General features: G+C 42.4%; 2 protein-coding genes across 2 annotated transcripts in view; one reads left to right on the plus strand and one right to left on the minus strand.

Annotated features, from left to right (window-relative positions):
- Nucleotides 1-2,724: 2,724 nt before the first annotated feature.
- Nucleotides 2,725-4,567, plus strand: cfap300 (cilia and flagella associated protein 300; the record flags this gene model as incomplete). The annotated part of the gene is made up of 7 exons (XM_083981534.1): nt 2,725-2,834; nt 2,927-3,008; nt 3,491-3,560; nt 3,691-3,848; nt 3,941-4,113; nt 4,219-4,285; nt 4,439-4,567. The coding sequence occupies 7 exons, from the start codon at nt 2,725-2,727 to the stop codon at nt 4,565-4,567; spliced, it is 789 nt and encodes a 262-aa protein (XP_083837660.1).
- Nucleotides 4,568-8,172: 3,605 nt separating this feature from the next.
- The window catches only part of kcnq4 (potassium voltage-gated channel subfamily Q member 4), a 42,381-nt gene continuing 27,049 nt past the window's right edge, over nt 8,173-23,504 (minus strand). Inside the window, exons 2-14 of the mRNA XM_083982750.1 lie at nt 22,069-22,159; nt 20,621-20,747; nt 20,254-20,429; nt 19,462-19,587; nt 18,734-18,844; nt 18,547-18,642; nt 18,353-18,441; nt 17,513-17,641; nt 14,342-14,568; nt 14,161-14,260; nt 9,524-9,655; nt 8,868-9,006; nt 8,173-8,471 (exon numbers count right to left, since the gene is read on the minus strand). Coding sequence (XP_083838876.1) covers nt 8,268-8,471; nt 8,868-9,006; nt 9,524-9,655; nt 14,161-14,260; nt 14,342-14,568; nt 17,513-17,641; nt 18,353-18,441; nt 18,547-18,642; nt 18,734-18,844; nt 19,462-19,587; nt 20,254-20,429; nt 20,621-20,747; nt 22,069-22,159 — 1,747 coding nt within the window. The 3' untranslated portion in view covers nt 8,173-8,267. The remainder of the gene's footprint in view (nt 8,472-8,867; nt 9,007-9,523; nt 9,656-14,160; nt 14,261-14,341; nt 14,569-17,512; nt 17,642-18,352; nt 18,442-18,546; nt 18,643-18,733; nt 18,845-19,461; nt 19,588-20,253; nt 20,430-20,620; nt 20,748-22,068; nt 22,160-23,504) is intronic.

Consider the following 23,504-nt stretch of genomic DNA (forward strand, 5'->3'; position numbering starts at 1 on the left):
GTTTTTATCCAATGAGGAGAGAGAACGGCATGCAGGGCTGTGTGTGCAGCCAAGGAACGCCGTGAATGTGGTGACGTAGCGACGAGGACTGTTATGGTGCGTTCAAGGAAACTCGTATTTTTCCGACCGTGAAGTGGTACCAGTTCGATCTGGTACGAGTTCACCGGTCGGAAGTTACGAGTGGCCGTTATAGTGACTTTCACCGGTAAAACAGGTCGGAAAAACACGAGTGGGTTGCCTGGAACGCTACAAAGTCGTAAGTTGTGACTTGAAGCTGTAATTTACGATTTCAAAAGCCTGCCTGGAACGCAGCATTAGCGAAAACGACCGGATCACTCACTTCTGCTTTAAATTGTATTTCTTGTCAGTTATATTTTTTCTGTTGGTAAATACATTTTTAGTTTCTTTTGTTATTGGCTAGACAGCAGCAAATTTTAGACACAGTGGGTTTGAAATTCCCAGATAAATTTAAAACCAGTAGTTTTTTCTTCTATATCTCTTCCATAGACAATATCTGTCATGAAGCAAATATCATGTGGTTGCCATGACAGTTACATACATGCAATTACATAGCAGCTGGAAAAAGCTCAGTCTCGACTGCCCAATCTTTTTATCTGTTTGGAAAAGATACAATCACAGACAGCGATCACTGCACAGCATTCCTCAGCAGTGACATCTTCTCACCTGCTTTTACCCTCCTGCCTGCCAAGTTTCAGTTTTGATCCTGATGGATGTAATGGGAGGAATCAAGTGCCATTACCACGCTAGGCACGCTTTAATTTCAATGACCTGACTCAGCTGGAAAGTGTCAAAACATCAATTTGGCACAATTTTCTCCCTCACTCTTGTCAATTTTTGGACTTGTTCCCACCTTGAGTCTGTCATGTTTTGCGTTAGGCTTGTTGCTAGGCAGACATATATATCAATTTCTATCATGAGAGCATAACACTTAAATATAGTTATTACTCCAATTACCATCAGTATTTTGAAGATGGTTAAATAGTTAACTTGTGGTTCATTGGTTTACACAGTGGTCTTACATCATAATACATCAACATAATAGCCCCAGTAGGCAAAAGATACAGAGTATCTGCAACTTGAACCTGCAATTTCAAACCATAGTTTCATTAAAAAGGTCAGGGATCTTTTTGAATTATTGTGTCCTTCAATCGATTAATAAGATATTCCAGATTTGTGACGGTAACCACTGTGCTGTGACTTCATGATTCCTATTAAACTGTAGAAGCCACACACTCATCATGGTAATAAATCTCACCTGTCTCACCTGACCAAAAGTTGAAGGATACACACTCTTATGATGACCAAGAGCAACAAAATGAAAGATAAAACACAACAACATTTACATTACCATGACTTCAGGGTGTCCCCACACCGGATATTCTTGGTTTCCCTCGAGGGGAATAGCAGGGTCTTGTCGTCCCATGTTGGTATGTGGATCAAAAGGATCCCACATCCTCAACCATCCAGGAATGCTGGGAATGAAGGGAATGAAATGAGTATTTGAGCCAGGATGAATAAAATATTTGTAGGGATCTGCAGGGAGTCAGAAGAAAGACTTATTTGGGGGTTGGGGGTAGTTTTACGTAGGTTGTACAAGAGTAAACACAAGTGCAAGATCAGGCTCAAAAGCATTTGTGGTCTATCTATCATCCTTAACCGACAAGAGGCTTCAGAGGACACAGTGCCCTTTGGATACGATGAAACAGTCATCATCTATAAATGTAAGACTGCTGGTTAAAGGGCACTTGGCCTTTGTTAGTTTCTGGGGCTCAGCTGTTTCTGCTTGATTGAACCTAAACTTTACCACGTTTAGCCAATTATGGTCAAATCTGAAACACCTGGGTTATAAACTGTATCAAAATATGTTTGGTTTGATTTATTCACCATGGCCTCCCGGTCTGAATTACACAAAAGTATACAGCTTCAGTTGAGACTGTTTGTTAAGATTGATGCTGTGTCATGCAGACTGTTTGTAAAAATGGGCTACACAAATAAACATACAGTACCTTCCCTTGTAATGTCAATAGGACTGAATATGACTTGTCAAGCTGAATGCATTTAATGTGATTTAGCAGGGAAACTTCATCCCCCCAAAACACCTTGACAGATTATCATATAATTTACCTGTTTACATCCTGTGAATTCTACAGGAATGATGGAGGAAAAGGGAGGACAAAAGCATCTGCATTAACGTGGACAACTGAGACAGATGAGACAAAACAAAAAGAAACGTGACAACATCCGGTAAAGGAAGTGAGTTCTGACCGGGTTTGAAGCAGGACAAGGTCGCTCCCTGGTGGTTGTAACAGGTCGCCCTGCCCGTGGTGAACGCTCTTTCACGTTGATTATAATTGGTGAAATTAATTCGACATATTCAACAAGAAACAAAGTGACCGAGATAAACTGAACCAAGATAACAGTTAGGCTAAATGATGGCTGTTTGAAAAAGAATGTTCTAGTGGTCCGTTGTCAAGGTAACGACACGCGAGAGAGATGGGAAGAAAACTAAAGACGTCTCACTTTGTTGTCGTTGCTTGGCTGCGGGGACAGAGTAACAAAGCCAGGCGCTCATTGGCTGTTAGTGGACACACCTGTCGCTGATTGGCCTGTGAACGCCTACAAACCCTACAAACTCGCTGCTTGTTTGTGGACCCGAGCGAGATCTCACGTTTTTTTTTTTGCTAACAGCAACTAGGAGTAAACATGGCAGGAGAGGAAGCCACGTTTGAACAAACTTTTTCTTTTAGTCCTCTTCCCTCTAAGAAATTCTCTTTCCTACAGGACAAAGATGCTGTATCACTGTTAATGAAATGGTAAATACATTTAGCTAACGAGAAAAGTGAAGTGTTAAGCAGAGCATAGCATATGACATGACTTGTAATGGGTGTGTGTGCGTTAATTTCAGGTCCATGTTGGGGAGGATTTCAGCTGAGTCTTACAGCTTTGACCAGAGCTTCTACACATACAACAGTGACAAGTTTGCACTGGTAAGACCCACCACAATAAGATCATGGTCTTGGTTCACACTGTAATAGGCGTACACCTGCAAGAATTAATTACCCAAGAGAATTCTTCTTCTACTTCGATTTTAAGCAATTGTCAAGCAATTTGTGAAAATTTTCAGATTTTCTTTGTCATACATTATCATTTTTTGGATTTTCAATACTTGTTTACAAATCATAAAATGAATAGTAAATTTGATGATACTAGGGGGGAAATAGCTGTATCCCTAAACTCTGATTTACCTTTGTCAATATAGACTGAGCTCATCACAAAAACAAAACAACGAAAATAACTACAGGTTGTCTGTTTTAATAAAACACTTTCCATGTTTCTAATCATATCTGAATGCTCTTGATTTATGTGTGTGTGTGTGTGTGTGTGTGTGTGTGTGTGTGTGTGTGTGTGTGTGTGTGTGTGTGTGTGTGTGTGTGTGTGTGTGTGTGTGTGTGTGTGTGTGTGTGTGCAGTGTTTCTTCAGAGACCCTGATGTGGTTGCCAATCTGAAAAAGATGGAGGCCGGAGTCTGGGTGCCTCTTGGTATGTAATATCCCACAGAAAGCCTTTCATCACTGATCATAGGAAATTGGTTTCATCTGCTCGGGCAATATTTGCTGTCAGATCTCTGTGGAATGTTTTTGAGTTTTGTGTGTGTTTGTGTGTGTCGTAGACGAGCCGGTGGTGTCTGTCGATGTGGAGGAGGTGCCGTGCACTAAAGTCTCCATGGAGCTGTTTGACCCAATCTACTCTTGTGGCATCGTGAGGCCCTCTGGACACATAGTTAAATGCTTGCATGACGTCTACTCCGACTATGATGAACTCAGACAGGTGATTCTCTCCATCCACTTCGATCTGTTTGTCATGTCCATATTTATGTGTTTTGACATGAGGTCAGTGTTTGTCTTCCTCTGTTCTTCCAGATGCTGCAGGAGGAGAACAGTGAGCACTACCACTTGGTTGGGAGAGAGGAGCGAGGAGAGTTTCTGTTTCGCCTCTTCAAGCACCTGTGTCTCGGAGGGGAGCTCTGTCAGTATGAAGACACCATTGATCCTTACATCAACACCACAAAGAGAGTGTACAAAGATCTGATCAGGTGAGAAGAAGGTTTCCCCGCATCTCCATGTATCTAACACATATCCTATCTGTGTAATTTATATAAAGATAACTAAAGAGAACAAGTTTATGCTTTACTTTGCAGTGTTCAAAAGGATCTAGACACAATGAACATCAGTGCTGTCTCCACGGTGCTTAAAATCAGGGCCTATGTAAGTTACTAGTTGAGTGTTTGTGTCAACTGCATGGGAAGTGTGTCTGAGGAGAGATATTACATAATTATTTTAAGATTAAGTTACAGTTATATTATCACCATTATCAATGATCTTCAAACCAGTGACGACTATTTTTTTTATTCTTTGCAGGATAAGTTAGGGCGGTGTTACCCTGGGAGACAAGAGGAGGAGCAGACGTTTGCCTATTTAATTGTTGACCCCTTCAAAAGACATGTGACTTTGTTCTACCACTTCTATGGCGTTGGAAACTGGACATAGGTCTGTTGCCTGAATCAACGAATAATCATTTTTTCATAGTGAAGTGTCACAAAAACGTTTTAACCAGCCTTAACTCCATGTCTGCCTTTACAGGCAGTGTTGTGCTGTTTGTTGTGTTGGCTTTCTCACTTTATTTTCCCCATATTATTTTCAAGTAATTATAATTTAACAGGTAACATCTTGCTCTGACTAAATATCAGTAATTCAATAAGGGAATAAAAGAGTTTTGCCACATTCTTGACAAATTATTCTGTTATGCTGTAAATATAGACAATTACAGTTTTACATTGAAGAATCCACTTTAAAGAAAAGAGAACAATCAACATACAGTTCAAAGAGCTTTATTGAAACAAATAAATTAATAAGTTAGTCAAGTGAGCTAATTTTATCCTCAGCAGATACACATTTTTGTATCTCTTTAAAAGATCAAATAGAGGTGTGCATTAGATTAGAAAATAAGATAAGCGCCATATGTCATCAACCAGTAGCTACATCAATTGGAATTGGAAGACTTTGTTAGGTTAGCATTTTGCTTATTGCTTTGATCAGTTTGTGTTTCGTTTCAACAACAGTTCCAATACCTAAGAGAGCAGTTAAAGGGCAACGAGCTGGAATGTCAAATGGCAGCAAGTCAGTGAACGACGGATGGTAAAGGACGTCATGAAGAAGAACAGAGTGAAGAAGAGAAAAGAGAACATGCAGATTGAGTCATGCATAGCATTCAGTCAGTTAGACAATCAGTTACTTGTTTTTCATACTTGGTTTCCTAGACTAGTGCCCCCTAGTGGCCTCAGAGGTAGTTGTGTGGAAGCCATTCTGATCTAAGTGACATGCTTATGAAAGGAGACATGCCTGCAGAGTTTCCCAGTCGCCAGATCTGACAGGTGTTAAAATACAATTAGGGCATCGACGCACGGAGGTCCTGGTGGGGTTACAATGATATGCTGAACATACAGTAATATTCTCAGAAGATATCAAAGGATGCAGCAGTGGTAAAAGACCACCACCCCTAAAAACAAATTTGATAGTATTCCTTTAGTTAGATCGGCATTTTTGCAGAAAAAGAGCTAATGGCTATCCTCATGTGATATTTCTATCAACACTGTTTGTCATCAAAGCAGCATTAATATTTAAGTTTGAAACAGAAAGCCGCACCATATCATTTACAGAACAAGGACATAGAAGGCACAGGTCATTTCCTTTCATGACTTGACTCAAGGCTTCACAGAAGACATCCTAAATTATTTTTTTTTTTCTAATACTGGGGCCAATACTAACAACAACATGCAATACAGTGGTCTCACATACATTTTCATGAAGCTCAACATTCCAGGTGACAATGAAGTGACAGTACTGTTCAGAGTACAAACGCCTCTAATAACGAGACATCTCTGGTATAATTTAGGCCAAACAATAAAGCTACCTAGCATTTCTCTTTGAAATGAATGCAAAGACTTTACAATGCCAACAGCAAGTTGAAGTGCCATTTTATTCCTCATGGCAGCGATCTAAAATAAATAGATCTAAATAGACCGAGCAATGGAGTACTGTACATTCACTAGGCTTGGCTTGAATGGAGAAGTGGAGCACCTGAGTCAACTGGCTTGACTGAACCAAATAAATGAATGACTTGCAGGGACAGAGGAAATGTTTTCAATGGCCAAATAACGGTATGATGAATGTTTTCTTAGTTGAAGCTGGCAGCAATTATCTGATGACATAAAAAAAAAAAAAACATGATTAAAATACATATGAGCTCTGCGAGTTGTGTGCATGTGTCAACCTGATCAGCTGTGTGTAGTTACAGTTGTGTCATCCATGATTTAGCTTGACAAAAATGCTACATTTATTTAAAGATCATATCTAACAGAATTAAATATATTACCTTAAACCCTACATTCACTTTAACAACCAAAAAGAAAAAAAAAATCATTACAAAAACATAGAAATTTGCCGTTATAGGTTACACAAAATTGAGTACATCAACAAAGTTACAGTAAAGAAATAAAACAAAATGACAAAAGTTACACATGACAAAAAAATGTGTTATATTTATCAAGTGCCAAAGTATTTAAGTAAAGAAATTGCTTTCATCGTGTGTATGTGTGTGTGCGCCTTTGTGCACTCTCCAGTTTAGTCCACAAACACAGAGCATTTACTGTGCGACAAGAAAGAACCAGAAAAGACAGACGAGAGTAAAGTGGACTGGCATTGACAGTGTAACACCTATAAAGTGACGGCCGAGACTCAACCCTGCACGCTGTCTGTTTGTGATGAAGCTGTAAGGCCGGAACCATTTCCTAAGACACGTGCATTCATGAGGACAATGGCCTGGTATTCATGCGCTTGACCTGGACTCCTTACAGGTTGTTCATTGTTTAAAACTGCATCAAACTGGCCAAAAAAGTCTCTGCAAGTGCATGTACCATGTGATCATGACTGTAAGAGTGACAGGTATCCTGCTGTAAGATAGGCTGTGAAGTAATGCCGACTGCCTGAACCAGCTGATGTGGTAAAACCTGACCTGAGGCTTGATGTGAGTTGCGAGGACTGGTGGCAGAAAATAAATAACCTTTAATGTTTAAATTCTGACCGTGAGGTTTTATCTACATCTGAGCAACATGCACGTTCGTAGGTTGGGCTGCAAGGCAGAGTTTTGTGAGATTGTGTTGAAAACATAAATTCTAGTCACTGGAATACTTCAAACGCAGCAAAGAAGGGATTTGAGACCTGTGAAAGGACATTTTGGCTCCGTTAAATCCTAAATAAGTGGGAACATTCCTCACTTGAATGCCAGCCAAGCAGGGAATAATGTCTTATGTCTTTTTTTTTTTTTTTTGCAAGTGGGCTTGTTGAAGACAGAACTTCTGAGAGAGGGAATGAAGATCAAAACAAACAACAATGTACAGTACACATCAGTCACATTTTTCCAGCTCTGTTTTCATGTGACGAGTTTGGGGCGATTAAAGCAGGATTTACACATTTATAACCCCCTTGTTTGGGTTGGGAGGTTGTACCGTTTGGTGCGTTGGCGAGGTCAGCCCGGTCTGCCCGTCCAAATCCGAGGGGGAGCAGATTATTTCTCCTCTAGTAATGTATTTTGTTTTTTCTGATGGTGTGAATGGAACGTTTGTAGGTGGTACCCAATACATTCATTTGAGAACCGTGATGCCATCCTAAGGTACTGAACAGACGAGTGGCGTGGCACGTGCAGCACTGTCAGTGGAGTCGGAAAACTCTCGGTCAGTTGATCCAAGCAGCCAAAGAAAAAAACTGAAATGATGAATGAAAGGAGGAGAGGAGAGGGGAGGGGGGAGTGGGTTTTCCAAAGACGTGCACAACTTCGAAGCTCACAGTGTCTGATTATCTACAAGTGAAGCTTCAAAGTAGGCACAGATATAAAGGATGAGGTGAGTGGGTGACAGTGGTTCAGTAGTCAAGTAATAGTTGTTTATGTGTCCTCTCTTGATCTCCATCTTTGGGAGGTGGAGCCATCTGGTGGCCTCTGTCTGTATCAGCTGCAGAGAGACATTCACTCAAAGAAAAAAAAAGGGGGGGGGGGGGGATGATGCAGTTTTGAGGAGAAGAGGGGAGATGGAGTTGGGGCTGCTCGGAGTGAGGGCTCAGCTGACAGAAGACGTACTGTAAAGGGTTTGTGTCTGTGTTCGAACGGCCCCCCAGACTGCTCGGCGGCTCACTGTCATTCCAAGTTGCCGCTCTCCGACTGGGAGATGTTGAGCGTGTTCGCGGAGGGGAAGAGGTCTCTTTGGTCCGTGGGGCTGTGGTAGTCAGAAGTCAGGTCGGGCTCCAGGAGGGAGGACAGGGTGAAGTGGGACGAACCTTTCTTTAGGCACTGGGAGTAGAAATTGAGCAGCAGGTCCAGCTTGTTCTCTATGGACTGAACCTGAGGAAACACGAGCAGCGAGTTTATTGTCACACTTTGTTTTGGCAAATCCTGGTTACACTAGTGTTGGTGATAAGATGGATGATGACACTGGGGCTAAATGGGTATTTACTAGTGTGCCGAGCGCTGGTAACACAATACCTTATTATTTCTTAGCATTCAAAAACAACTTAAAAACCTCCTGGGAGCTGTAGTCAAAACAGACTGATGATAGAAAACCCATTGACTAAGTAGAACAGGGACTGCAGCTGCTAAATTACATCATTTCCTGCTCTCAGTTTATTGCACTTCCTGTCCTTTTTTTTTAATCCAGTAAAAGCAGTCCAATCAGATTTTTTGACGGATGTGTGTGATTACACAGAAAGTGCTGTCTTCCTGTACAAATCACAGTGTTACCTGCTTCTCCACCTTGACTACACGTCCCATCATGCTTAGCTCATCCAGTGGGTCCAGTTCTGGTGGTGTCTTCTCTCCTTTTTCAGGGCGTGCCTTTTTATCAGGCTGGACAGTTCCTCGTCCAATTATCTGGTCCACCCTGTAACACAAATACAAGAAATTACAATAAATATAATGAAGACTTGACATAGGCTTATTTGCCATAATTAGATGAGAAGAGCCATACTAGCCATGCTTCTATCTTAAACTAAGCTTATATGAAGCTGAGGTGTACATGACCTTGCCTGAAATTAAATATAATATATATAATATTAAGAAAGAGCAGCACAAAGAGCAAACATGAGTTTCATGAGTCCATCTCAAGGCCCAAACAAAGAATTACATTTTGTTCTCATTCAGTTACAAAGTGACAAACCATTAGGACCTAAATATAATACTGTGTATGTCTATGTATTTTTTGTGTATGTCTTCTTCTTGTGTATCCTTGTGTCTTCCTGTCATTTTTTTGTGTCTGGGCCCCTTTTAAAAGCTCTTGAGCTTCTCAGGGTGTCCCATTTCACATATGAAATTACAAACGAACATTTTAATGATTTCTTATACTTCTTCTATGTGTGAATGAACGATTGAATTGAATTGAATTGAAACATGAAACCTACCGCATCTGCAGACTCTTGATGCGGCCCAGCATGTCCAGGTGTCCAGCAGAGTACTGCTCTATGACGTCCTTCACATCATACGGACGCAGCGTCTCCTTAAACTTCCTCTTGGCCACAAGAAACTTTAAGATCCTAAACATCAAAACCAAAAAATAACTCAGGCTGTTATCACTGCTCTGGGTGCCTTAAAGGGCCTCACATCCACGTACACAGGGACATACAGTACAGTAAACCTTTGGAAAAATGCAGGGGCAGCCCACCCTGATGAAGATTAATTACAGTCAGCGACCTTATCATTCACAAACAGCCCCCGCTAAACCATATGGATGTATTGTGATGATGACAACATCTTCCAGAGACATTTTGCTTATCAGTTCTTGCCGTTTCAGCAATTAGCACACATCCACACACACACACGCACGCATACACACACACACACTTCTATCAGAGCTTCACCCTCTTTCTGTTGTATTGTCAGCGTGACACTCATATCACAGGGGCGCTGGTGGACCACAGCTGCTCCCACACCCGCTGCTGCACACAGCTCATCATCACCACCCACCCACATCCCACTGTGGGGGGAATCACACCGAGGAACAACTGCACCCACCAAACGCAGCACTGACAGCCGGGGTGTCGCTCCAGTTGAACGTCACACCGGAGGGAGCGGAGGATATAGTAGAGGAAAGTTAAAGTTAAAATGTGTGTGTGTGTCTGAAAGTGCGTAGCTCTGTTTTGGGTGGGTCAGTCAATTCCCTTCTTATCACTTATGCGATGGGTCGGCTCGGAGATGCTGGCTCCGCAGGAAGGACTCAAAACACCAAATGTAAGCGAGACAAAATACAGACACTCAAGCTGTCATCTCATCATGTGATGGATTGCACTATACCAGTCAAGCCGGGTGAGATGAGGAAGTGAGGAGGAGGAGGAGGGATGGAGGGATGGCGCAGAAGGAGATTTTTATTTTTTTTTATAATGAGGAAATCCTATCTCTCACACCCAGATGACTAAGTCCACTATTATACTCCCAGCTGCCTTCACAGGGGGAAAAAAGAAATCACATCAAAGGTCTTGAAACTCTCAGCTGTTTCAGGAAAAGACCACGCTCGCAGATCTCTGTACACAACCGCGCACACGTGCACAAAAACGGAAATATTATGCCACAAACGCAAGAAGCACAAGTGTAACAACACACTTGTCAGACACACTTAAGAGTAACACAACCACGGGCACGCAGACTAAGCAGGAGGAAGTGAAATCTGAACTTGTGCGAGACGGGTCATTTTCTGAAATAACCACAGTAACCTTTATCCTGGCCTGCAGCGCTTGCATTTACCACAGCCACTAAACAGCACACAGTTGTGTGTAGTAGACCGGCGCTACAACAATGAAGAAGAGAGGGTGTGAGCGTAGGGGAAGAAAAGTGAGAGGAGGAGGAGGAGAGGTCCACACAGCTGGTGCCGTAGCAGCCATCAGCGCACTCTTCCCCCTCACGCAGCACAATTGTTTCTTGATGACTCCTGCATTTGGGGTATTTTTGCAGGCGGCCTTTTTCTTATTTTGCAGGTAGATGCAGATTTTTTTTTGCCAGGGTGGGTCTCAGGTGCGGGTAAAAGAAAAGGCTGGGGAAAGACTTTCGTTTTGGATCCTTAGAGGGTTTCTTCAAAATGCTGACTCTCTTTCTCAGTCGATGAAATGGCTTTCATAATACATGGTTAGATCTGAGTGTGGCCCCCTCTCTCTCCTCACAGAAAACTTCCAGCTACGTGGCAACAGTCAGCCGCAGCGACACAGCGGCAGCTGGCACCGCTCGCTGAAAGATATTATACCTTCGTGATGTTGGGAAGTTGAGATGTAAAGACACAGCGATGATTGGACGGACAGGAAGTGTCATCTGTGCAATAAAATGCTTGCATAGCTAGGACAAATATTTTTTGCAGTTCAGCAAAACGTGGATCCCTGACGGTCTCCAATAACAAGGTTTTATCACTGACTTAAAGATGACGCGTATCCTGGGTGGCCAAGTAGCGTGAGTCACTGCGGGGGCAAGGGTAACAAAATCTAATGCACAGTGTGAGAATTCAGTCGTTCTTGAGGAGAAATATATTGCATTAATATTATCTGAGTTTAAAAATACTGCAGCTGAAATGCTAGAAAAACTGATGACGACAACAAAGATGCAACGGTTATAAACAATCGCATGTCCAAACTATTTATTTAATGAAGTGGGAACTTCATCTGAGACTGCAAATGTGCAGAAATTTGCAGAAGCAGTATTGGATTTGTGTGTGCAAAGAGTCAAAGTAAAGAGAGAACAAAAACTATCACACCTTGTTTCCCCATCCTCTTCCTCTCCTCCTCTTGCTCTCTCTACCCATCCCTCCGTACGTAAACAGAGCATCATGTGCATTTATTCAGGGAGCCCGGCTCTGATAAACCACACGCCTCTCTCTGAACTGAAGTCTCAGCACTACGGCCTGCTCCAAAAGTCTGTTCCACAGACATCAATCATGGACCTCACGGAGCCACTGCATGGAGATGTGTGTGTGTGTGTGTGTGTGTGTTAACACAGTGAAGCACCTGCTGTTTACACACCGGCACTATCTATAGGAACTCCCTCTCTCCTGTTGTCTGCGGCACAGAGCAGCTGAGGTCAGAACTATTTGCTGAGTCAAGTGCAAACCCGAGGATAAATCATATAATACTCTATCAGCGCCCCGACAACATCAAACAATAATAAATCAAGCTGTTTCCCTTGAACTAAAAGTATCCACCTGCTGTACGTCTGCCAAGGAGAAGCCTTCAGTGAAGAGTGAACAAAGCACCTGGTTCAGTCAGCTGACGAGTGTTACTAACATGACAATGTGCTCATTTATAAAATGAAAGACAGGAGGACAAATGGATGGACTTTATTAATAGAGATACCTTCTCACTTGCCTTAGCTTAGGGAGCAAACTGAGGGTCGATGTCTAGGACACTTCAACAGGAGCTGGTGATCAAACCCTAACTATGGATAACCCATTTGACCACCACAGACACAGAGGCAGCTGAACATAGTATGTTATGTAAAAAAACAAAAAAAACAAATCCAAATTATGTTATATTAATTGCCAAATTGTACTTTATCATTCAACATTATATCAATGCTGAACAATAAACTTGACAAAAATTGTGTGTACATCTATACTGTAGGTTTAGTGTTTACTGTAAATTTCCCCAGTGTGGGATGAACAAGGGAATATCTTGTCTTATCTTATCTTACAATCACTTCAGATAGAAAAAGAAGCACAATAGACAAAATCGGGGAAGGATAAACTATGATTCCCTCTTTAATATTTTTGACTGCTTATTCAATTTCAACATCCACAATGTTTCCCAGAACCACACACTACAACACAGCGCCACGCCATCCTGAGAAAACCAGCTAACGTATGTTACTGTCCCCAGGGACCAAAAAGAGAGTCGTTGTAATCCACTCTCACCTGCCTCCTCTCCACCAGAGGAGCGGCGCGGCCCCAACACCAGATGTTTGCTAGCAGTTGTAGTTTTTTCTGCCACCATCAGTGAAAAACTCTACGCTGTTACTACACTGTGTGTAATTTTGTGTGAGTGTGAGTTGTGGGTAGGTCAGCGTTTACTGTTGGTACATCGTTCTCTGTGGGACATCTATATATTTAAACACACAGAGGGCTGTGATTAATTACTAATGTGGCACATCTTCCGTCACACAAACACACACAAAGCTTCTGCTACAGGCAAAGATGACACAGTGGCAGGGATTGATCAGCTGTTATTACAGTTGTCTCCATCTCTACTTGAATTCCTCAGCGTGCTTGCTCACGTGACCTCTAACAGGCAGCCCTATCACGCCACTTTACACAATCAGCCTGAATGAGCTGGGCTCGCTGAGCGACAAGGTCAGACATGGGAACTAACCCTGCCTGCAGGAGGGCTCGGTTTCCTCCCCTAAGTGGACATTTCCGCTCCGTCAGCTGTATCTGCACACAGCAGCACCTAAATGGGGCGGGTAGCAGCATGTTCACCTATTAATGCACAGGTTGTTTGTATGATCAAAGTGACCTTAATCCAGTGTTGACCAGCGGCTCATCAGTTCCAGTTTTAACCATAACGTTGTGATTTGTTGCTATGTACTGTACAGTGTAGCACCTGGATACACAAACTTAAAGGTAAAGTAATCAAGGTTTTTAATTCTGGTGCTCTATTGTTTGGTAAAGCACATAATGAGGGTGCTGCAAGTTTCATAAAGGCTTATTGAGCTTAATTGTGTAAATCCATGCAGCATAAAAAGGTTGATGACTTTGTAATAACGTTCCTGGGTGATACCTCTCATAATTGCTGAAAAACAATATAAGAACACAAAGCACAAAATCCGAGGACACCTGTGTATATTTTCTACATTATACATAATTGTTGTGGTGTAAAGGTGAACAGGGAATCATTTTCTTGTGCTACAATACAAGACCCAAAAAAAGTGTTGTACTATTGTACCAAAACAAATTTCTGCATTTCTGATCTATGTCTGCATATTTTACGACTTATTGCTTTTTGCTTGTTCTGTTTTGTTTGGTGATCAGTTGGGACAAATGTTTTTGTCAGAGATCAATTAAATGTCTCACCTGACAGCTCGTATGAGCGTTTTCACCGCAGGGATAACCTCCTCCATGGCCACGTCATAGTATGGTTTGTCTTCCACGCTGTCCTCCCCGACCCCCTCCACTGGAGCAACGTAGAGGGAAGATATTAAGAGATATTGTTGTGTGTATGTATGTGTGTCTGAGTATGTGTGTGTTTGCCCACCATCAACAGGAGGTCGTGGTTTGAGCCGAAGCGATGTGCGGAAGCGTGTGCGGTCGTTAAAGCTCCAGCTCTTCTGGACCTTCCCCGGGCTGGTCATCTCGGGGACGTTCTCCTGGCTGGGAGAGCGTCTGACACCGGAGCCCGGGGGCAGCGGCGAGGCCTTGTTCCGAATAGTCTGGGAAGATCGGGAATTGTTCATCCTGATCCGATCCCGGAAGCCCATTTTACTGCTGACAGTGAGGATAAAACAGTCAAACATCTATAAGCAGAGTATTCATTTCGGATCATGAGAGGCACTGAGTCTTTGTCAATGATCACAATGTCCATGCCTTTGACCTTAATGGGAAACTATGTAATCCTGGGAGCTAAGAGGAGCAGCAGGAAGGCAGCCTGAGCTTGTTAGAGAAGAGTTTGTTAGGAAAAGTGAGACACACACAAACATTCAAAAAGAAAAAGACCTATGATTTTTGTAACAAATAGACAAAACGGTGACACAAACAAACACTTACATTTTGTCTCCATGAAAGACAGACTAGCTGACTTATCATGGAGGCAGTTTGACCTGAGGGACCACTCAATAAAGCTTAAAACTGATTCTGCTTTTTTTTTTTTTTTAATGTGCCTATCATAGCATCTGATTCAGCAAAATCAGACTGAAACCTGATTCAAGACTTGTAATAATGCTGGGGCGGCGGAAAAATCCACCTCCACCTACCATCAGACCAAAGATACATCCTTAATCCCTTCGACAGAGTGAATAAGCATCAGAATATTGACTTCTAAGTGCAGCCATACAAAAAGGTGTCTCATTAGGTACTCTACACCACTCACTGCAGCTCGAGGAAACGTCATCTATTTACAGGAGAAGAGCTATTTGACGGCCGTTCTCTCCAAAGGATTGACTCCTAACGCTGCCGTTGTAGCATGCTCTGGAGACCGCTCCTTCCCTGCAGCCACTTTCATGTTACACACCGTCACGGATCCATAAGGAAATGCAAACGTCATGCACCACAGAGCAATTCCAACCCCGTCGTTCACTCCAACATGTTTACGATGATATATACTCTTTGTTGTGCGTGTGTTATAAAGCAAGCCATTTAAATTAAAATTTAAACAGTTTAAGGGATGCGAGTGGACACGGCATTTCATACGAGCAAGGCTGAAATGTTTCAGGTACACTGGAGGAAATGGGGGAAGAGAGACTGAAAGGCCTTTGCATGCTGAAGGAAGTAAATGATTGGGATGCATTCAAGACCATGAATTTCACTGCATCTTTCAAAAACATTGAAAGAATATCGCATGCAGACAGAGGCATTTTCACCCTGAAAAACCTTTTACAAATACAGCACAAACAATCTGATTTGGTAGAAAGGCTCATACGACTAATAGGAAATGTAAAAGCATGCTGAATGATTTAAAGTGAACTGAATTGGAAATATGAAGCAGGTCTAGAGCAGGGGTTTCCCCTTCACTTGTGAATATTGAGTGAATATTCAGTTTCCTAGTTTCATCAGAGACGTTCGATGGAAAGGAAACAAATGTACAAAACTTGTCACAGCCATAAACCGACACATGGTTTATCAGGACCTTCAAGCCAAAGAAAACAAACTCAGTCCCAGTTTCTCCAGTGCTCCCAATAAAGACCAAGCTGGAGAAACATCCTATCGGAAAAACAGAACACAACACGTCCTCCCAGTGAAGGACTCACTCAAGCATTCATGGACCAGAGACCAGTGCCTATTTAAGGGTTTCAACTGGAAACTACTGTACAGGACATCATTGAAAATAAGAAACATCTCATGGCATCTGCTGCTACAAAGCCACTTTAATTGAGCTTAACTTGATTTTTTTAACAATAACACAATATTTGTATCCAGCCACTGCACCGGTCCACAAATATTTGAGTGTTTCAGGCAAGTTCAAGTGAGTAGGATGTGTGCATTAAAGGAGAAGTTAAGAGTGGTGTTATTATCGGATGGTGACGATTTAGCGTGCCCCGTGCACAAGCTCGTTGCCGTGGATACCTCTGCTTGCGCCCAGCGTGAATCCGGAAGAGACCCCGCTTTTTAGAAAGGAGCTGACTGAGGAGACACACAAGGTAGAGGGAGAGAGGGTGAGGGGAGGAGAGGAGAGCAGTGGAGGGAGTGGAAGGGCGAAGGTTGGACAAGGAGCTCTGGGACAAAACCTGCGTACTCTGGGAACGTGTGAGGATAAAGGAAGAAAATCAGAGAAGGAGAGTGAGGTGTGATATCTCAATAATCCAAAGAGTCCCACTCTTGAAAAGCTGAGAATTATACTTCAGAGAGGGTTTTGGATTACAGAGACAGGCTCAGTGAGGGGGTGAGTGGGGGAGGATCATGCAACAGTAGTGGGCTGCAATGTTTCACCCGAGTATATTCATCACAACAGCCCATTAAACAACATGGCGTGAGAGCAGCACCTCAAATCGAGGGACACTTCCACCAGCAAAAGTCGTATTATTCAGAAACACCGATGTGCTCCTCTCATCTAACGCATGCACAAGTCAGATATACACTGCTTACGTAATCAAGCCCTTTATTACCCTGGCAGCTTGTTAAAGGTTTTATGCAGACAAAGTTATGAGTCTAATGCAGCAAAGTCACCCTAATTATTACGGATATCCTCCAACCGACAAGCACAGCTCATGACTTGAGGAACAAACCTGAATGGACCTTCTGCCTTCCTGAGAACAGATGAGGGATGGAGGATGGATGGCATGGAAAAGACACAAAGGAAAGGAACGAAAAGAAAGAGGACAGGAAAGACAGGAAGAGGAAACCGATGAGTGAATAGCGGGAGGCGGTGGAGATGGCAAGAGCATGAGCTAAGCAGACAAAGATGCTGAGAAGCAGAGGGTCCTGTAACACAGTGGTCTCAGATCAGACATTAGTGGAGTATTGTTAAACACACAACACGTCCATGCAGAAAGCTCCACAAGCAGTCAGCCTTGATGACCTTTTGTATGTGTGTATGTATGTATGGGTATGTGTGTGTGGGTGTGTGTGTCTGTGTGTGTGTACACCTGTTGAATGTGTTCTTCTGTATGTCCCCAGTGTGTGTGTGTGAGTGTGTGTGTGTGTGAGTGTAGGTAGACTTTTGGCCACCTGTCTGGATGCACTGTGAAGTCATGAGTGGTGGCGGTGTGCGTACCTGTCTCCCGACAGGTAGGGGGAGCTGTAGGGCCGCAGCCCAGACAGCAGCGTGTGGTAGGAGTTGTGGAGAACCTTCTTGGTGTTACGCTGCTGTCGCTGGAGGTGACTGAACAGTAGCGTCAGTTCTCTGACACCCCACGTGCACAAATAAAAAAACAAAAAGAACAAAACAAAACAAAACAAAACAAAAAAACACATGACAAATGAACAAAAAAGCAACAAATAATGATCAACTCACAAAAAGGCCAAATCAATGGTCCAAAGGCTCAAAAGAAGAGGGATACTTGAGAGGAATAATGTGATGTGTTAAAAACTTGAAAATCTAAGATTGCAAAGAGAACATTTTGACTGGATTTCACTGTAAAATAGATGCATCTTTCTATTTGTGTTTCAGATCCCCTCCTTTTAAGCAAATAAAAAATTAGTCAAATTAATACATAAATGCAAAATATAAGAAACCACTGTGTAGAACAAAAGTTGTGGAAATTGAATTGAACAGTGGTGGCAGTGGTACTTCATAGTGCTGGGCCAAAGTTTAATTTAAAATAATCGTTTAAAAACGTAACAGAGAAATCAACACTACGGCTTTTTATTAAAACCACCACTGCACAGAACTGAGAGGGGTTCTTAATGGGTTAAAGGTAGCAGGTTTATTTATTATAATGCAATAAAAGTATGAGCAGAATCAAAACAAAAGTATAGTTTTCACCCCTTCGTGATGCACTTCTCAAATCTCTGTCTGCGTTAATTACACTTCAAACAAATGAGCAAAGGCAGATACACAGATACTGGTTGAATCCATTCAGTGCTGAACATGTAGAGTGATGGCAGCGCCTACCTGAACGAAGGCAACATGCTGTCATAGAAGTACCATGTAGCTGTTAGATAGGAGTGTTTGGGATCTGTAGAGTAGAGACGCCATGCAGCCTACACAAAGCCATGAACACACAAAACAGAAACGCAACGTGAAAGTTAACACACTACCTGAATTTATTAAACACCATATTACATGAAGACTTCATGTAATATTACCTGTATTAGGTTGGCAGCAGGCATCCTCCTCTTCTCAAAGTGCTTCTGTCGGTGCTGCTCTTGAACCTTCAAGGCAAAACCTGACCCCAGGATTCCCTAAAGGTCAGAGGTCAAATCTGAGTCAAGAGCGCAGCCAAGCAGACGGGAGCCACTGATGGAGATATGAGTAAACACACGGGGGACTTACAGCAGGCAGGGCGAAGAAGGAGACTCCCAGGAGAGCGAAGCCTGCAGCGAGGAGCCGCCCTTGCCATGTACGAGGGGTCTTATCACCGTAGCCAATAGTAGTCAGAGTAATCTGCCAGTGTCAGGAAATCCACACACACACATACACAATGTGATGGGTTTAACAAAATGCAAGAGAGAGGCTGCATTTGTCTAAAAAATACTTGCACTTGAGCTAAAATTATACACAGAATGCAACATTGATGAAAAGATTTAGCATGACTTTAAGTCTCAGAAGCACAGCATCTACATTATTCTAGTCACATGAATCAAGTGTCAGTTCAATGTGAAAACTGTCCATAATCTAATCTAAAACTCTATGTTGATCACTCTATCAATTTGAAGTCGATACAAGGTGTTATTGCCAGCTTTTATGCCTAAGATTTAAAAAAAAAAAGAAGAAAATGACTGTGTTAAAACGGCTCCACCAGTTGCTTGGCTAAAAACATACTGGTCATCTGGAATGCACTGGCTATTATCTGCAGCTTGGAAAGAGTCTGTTCACAAACAGAGACTAGTATTGCCACAGCCGCACTACTGTAGCTCAAAAGGGTGTGTGTGTGTGTGTGTGTGTGTGTGTGTGTGTGTGTGTGTGTGTGTGTGTGTGTGTGTGTGTGTGTGTGTGTGTGTGTGTGTGTGTGTGTGTGTGTGTGTGTGTGTGTGTGTGTGTGTGTGTTGTGCAGTACTCACAGTCCCCCACCAGAGGGAGTCTGCATAGGTGTTGAAATCTGAGTTGATGTCTTTCTCTGCCAGGTAGACGAGGAAGGAGGCAAAGATCAGGACCAGGAAACCGATGTACCAGGCTGTAATCAACTCCTGAGAGAGAGAGAGAGAGAGAGAGAGAGAGAGAGAGAGAGAGAGAGAGAGAGAGAGAGAGGGAAAAGAGGATGTATCAATCACACCTGTCAGCAGCAGAAGTAGCAGCAGCATCTTTAACATAATAATCCCTCATGTCATTACCACTGTCATCATTATTGGCTAAATTCCCACCATCATCACATTTAGCTTCTACTTCGACTTGGCTGTGCAGTTCTGCTTAGACATCATCATCATCATCATCATCATCATCATCATCATCATCATCATCATCATCATCATCATCATCATCATCATCATCAAACAGGGTTCTGGAGGACGTCAGCTCAAACACTAACAACCAAAAATGAGCCGTTAATGAGGACTTTGGTGTTTCCCTCACCATTTATTCCTCGACATTGAAAGTTATTAATCCATCCTATTAGTAACCATCGTAACCATCATCACTGGCCTTTTAATAAGAGCCCTTCCTCCTCAACCTCCTTCCTGTACCTACAATAATCCCTAGAACTGGATATGACCAGTATTGCACTAGTATTCTTTTAAATTGTGTATGTCTGTGAAACTGGGGCATGTGAAATACACTCAAACATAAACCAGAGTGAGTGTGTTTTGTAGGAGAACAGGTGTAAGAGGAAGATATATTTAGCAGTCTTTTATTCCCACCTTGCTGTGTGCGTAAACCACTGAGCCCAGTAGTTTCCAGGTGCCTCCCCGTCTGTCCATACGAACCATACGCAAAATCTGGAGGAAGCGCATGCTCCGCAGGGCCGAGGTAGCAAAGATGTTGCCCTGCGTACCTGCAGCGATCACCGCCAGCGACGCCACAAATACTATGAAGTCTAGAGGGGAGGAGTTTGATCCATGGAGACACAGAGAGGGGATGAGGGTTAGGTGATCTCACAGTGTTCACACAGCACTTTGACATGGCCTTGTGTGCTTTACACACACACACACACACACACACACACACACACACACACACACACACACACACACACACACACACACACACACACACACAAACACTAACCTATGACACAGAATGGCTTTCTGGCAAATCTCAGCCGGCCCTGCCATCCACGGTATCTGCAGCAACAGCCGGCGGCCCAGATCCTGATGAAGTACTCCAACCCAAACACCACAATCATCACAAATTCCTACAAACCACACACACACGCACACACGCAAACACACACACACACAAAGAGAGGGACACGGGTCAGTGATACCGGTCAAGAAACGCAGTGTTTCAAAGACAATCAAAACACACAAGCCCCTCTGGTTTTTGGGTAGATGTATAATCTTTCTTTTAAAAGTCAAAAGTGAAATCCAGAGCTAGTCTGTCATCTTATGGTGTATCCATAAAATAATTAATTATTAATTATTTAATTATTATGACTAGCCTAGCACGTTCTCATGATCCTTTTTTTATGGTTTTGTTATGTGTGAATCAAAAAAGTCATTTTGAAGTGTTCTCACTTTACATCAGCCTGGCATACGTATGAGTGCATCCTGTGCTGAATGGGAGAGTGCGCTACTCGAAATCTCACATTCGAATGGACAATTAGAGTCTGAAGAATAACAGATGTCAAACAGTGAGGGCAAGAAAATAAGCAAACATCAACGTCAATGTTGAGGAAAGGATCATGGGACTGTGACGCCATGAAAAGTGACAAAGCTCAGAGTATGTCACATAAACAGGTTGGGAAGTCAGTTTTCCAGACTTTATTTCTAGCACTTGAACACATCCGCTCCTCTCCAGGTAAGCTTCTTCTTATAGACGCTCTGATAACTGATACATACTGTATAATCGCGATTTACACGATCTTTACTCTCTCTGTTTGATCCTTTATCACATCATAAATTTAATTGATAAAATTTGTAATGGAAAAAGTGATCAAATAAAGGCTGAAATCTTGCAAAACAACAAATGTATATTCAATATTTAACCAAAATATTGAGAAATCATAAAAGATATACCACAAAAGTCACGACCACTGTGAGTTGTCTCTCTGCGTCTTTTTTAGCCTCAGGTTTTTTTGGACTGTACGGACAGTCGAAGGTGCAGCGAACCAGTCAGTCATTAGAGTAAATGTTCGCGTGAGTAAAGGTGAATAATGGCTGATTGCCGGCTAATGGCTGAGTGATTGATTGGAAGACTGAACGGAGAGAATGTGGAAGTCAATCAAACCATTAAATAACACGTAAAAGATGGGCAAGGTGGAATGTGGGGCGGGGGAGGCTGACAGAGGACGAGCCAGGTTGAGGAAGGGGAGAGTGAGTGTCCATAAAGCAGTTTGAGCACAGAGGAAGAGGGGGGATTATGGGATGGCTATTAGGATTAGTGGATCTTGTCTGTGATTTCCTGCGCAGTCAACAACACCTGAGTCCCCCCACCTGCTTACATGGCTGTCTGCATGCGCCTCCACCGGCAAACAAAACAACATGCATGCAAGCACATAAACTGCTGCTTCTCACCAGGATGAAGAGGCCTTGGTTGGCAACTTTCTGGTGATCGCGGATGGTGGAGAAAACGGACAACACCAAGCAGCTGAACACCAGCAGAAATCTGAAACACACACACACACAAACACACAGGGTCAATGAACACATCTCAAAATACACACACGTCAGAAATCAGAACAATCTGGGGTAATGCTAATCCCTTTTGAGAAGAAATAAATGGTCTAAATAAAAACCCATTTAAATAGTCTTTGTTCACTCTCCATGTGATTAGCCAACAGAGAAAACCTAAATTGCAAATAAGCAGGAAAAGATTTGTTGATCCATAACAACAAACACAGCATGCTGACTCATATTCGGTCAGTAGCACAACAATCAGAACAGTGAAACCGAGCTTTGCTCTTCTGGGAAAACAATTTTTACAGCTTAATGAAAATATCTGTCTTTGAAAGTATGGCAGGCAGCATTTATTGAATCAACATGATAATAAATGCCACATATGGTAATAATAAACAGGCCACACCTATTTTTTGGTGGCGTCCTCTATGGGTTGGACTCTTCTACAATAGACAAATGTATAAGTCCTGTTGTGTAATAAGACATCAAAAAGCTAAAGATGTTTTTAATAACCTTGGTCCAATGATGATCTACTGAATATATTGTGGCCACAGTTGAGGAAGAGATGCAAAAAACTAAAAATCACAGGAAATCCGTTATGGTGGACTTTTATAGCCAAAGACTTTTGTAAATCACTTTGAACTGGACTTGCAAATTAAATTTAATCAGACAAACAGTGCAGCACCACCATGTGGTTGATTGGGCTCCTATTTATTGGGAGGGATTCACAAAACTTCCAGTTATTGTGTCAAATTACATGTTTCTAACTCCTCCAGTACCAGAGGGCTGACTGCTACAATGCTGCTCCAGTGTTGACTGCGTAGCCAAGAGACTGAGCTTGTTTATTTCTCTTCTTCATGTACTTCCATTGATCTACAGAAACCATTAAAAACACATCACTGAGCCACAGTTTGGCACTGGGTGCCATTTCCCTTCACTGTGATGAACATAAAAACTGTATGAGGCATTCTGAGTCAGTCCTAAATGCATTATTTACTCCAATCTCATATTTCAAAATAAAAATGCAGCCATTTCAGGAAATCATTTTTGCCTTGAAGAATGGAAATGAATATATATTTATATTTTTCTGATTTTCAAGATGTACATGAGGAGATGGGGGTTGAGAAATTGAGGCTGTGGACAATAACAAAGACACAGAATATTCCCAGGCCTGTTGAACACAACAGATGAAACATACTGAATGTTTTACTATAGGATGACTGGTATCATCCTCCCCTTTCAACAAAACAATGGGACAATGCATCTCTGCTAGGACAGAAATTACTGTCCCACAGAAGTAATGGCCACTTCAGTTTGAGAACTACTCCAGAATA

The sequence above is a fragment of the Trachurus trachurus genome (genome assembly GCF_905171665.1).
Source record: "Trachurus trachurus genome assembly, chromosome: 11".
Classification (NCBI taxonomy): domain Eukaryota; kingdom Metazoa; phylum Chordata; class Actinopteri; order Carangiformes; family Carangidae; genus Trachurus; species Trachurus trachurus.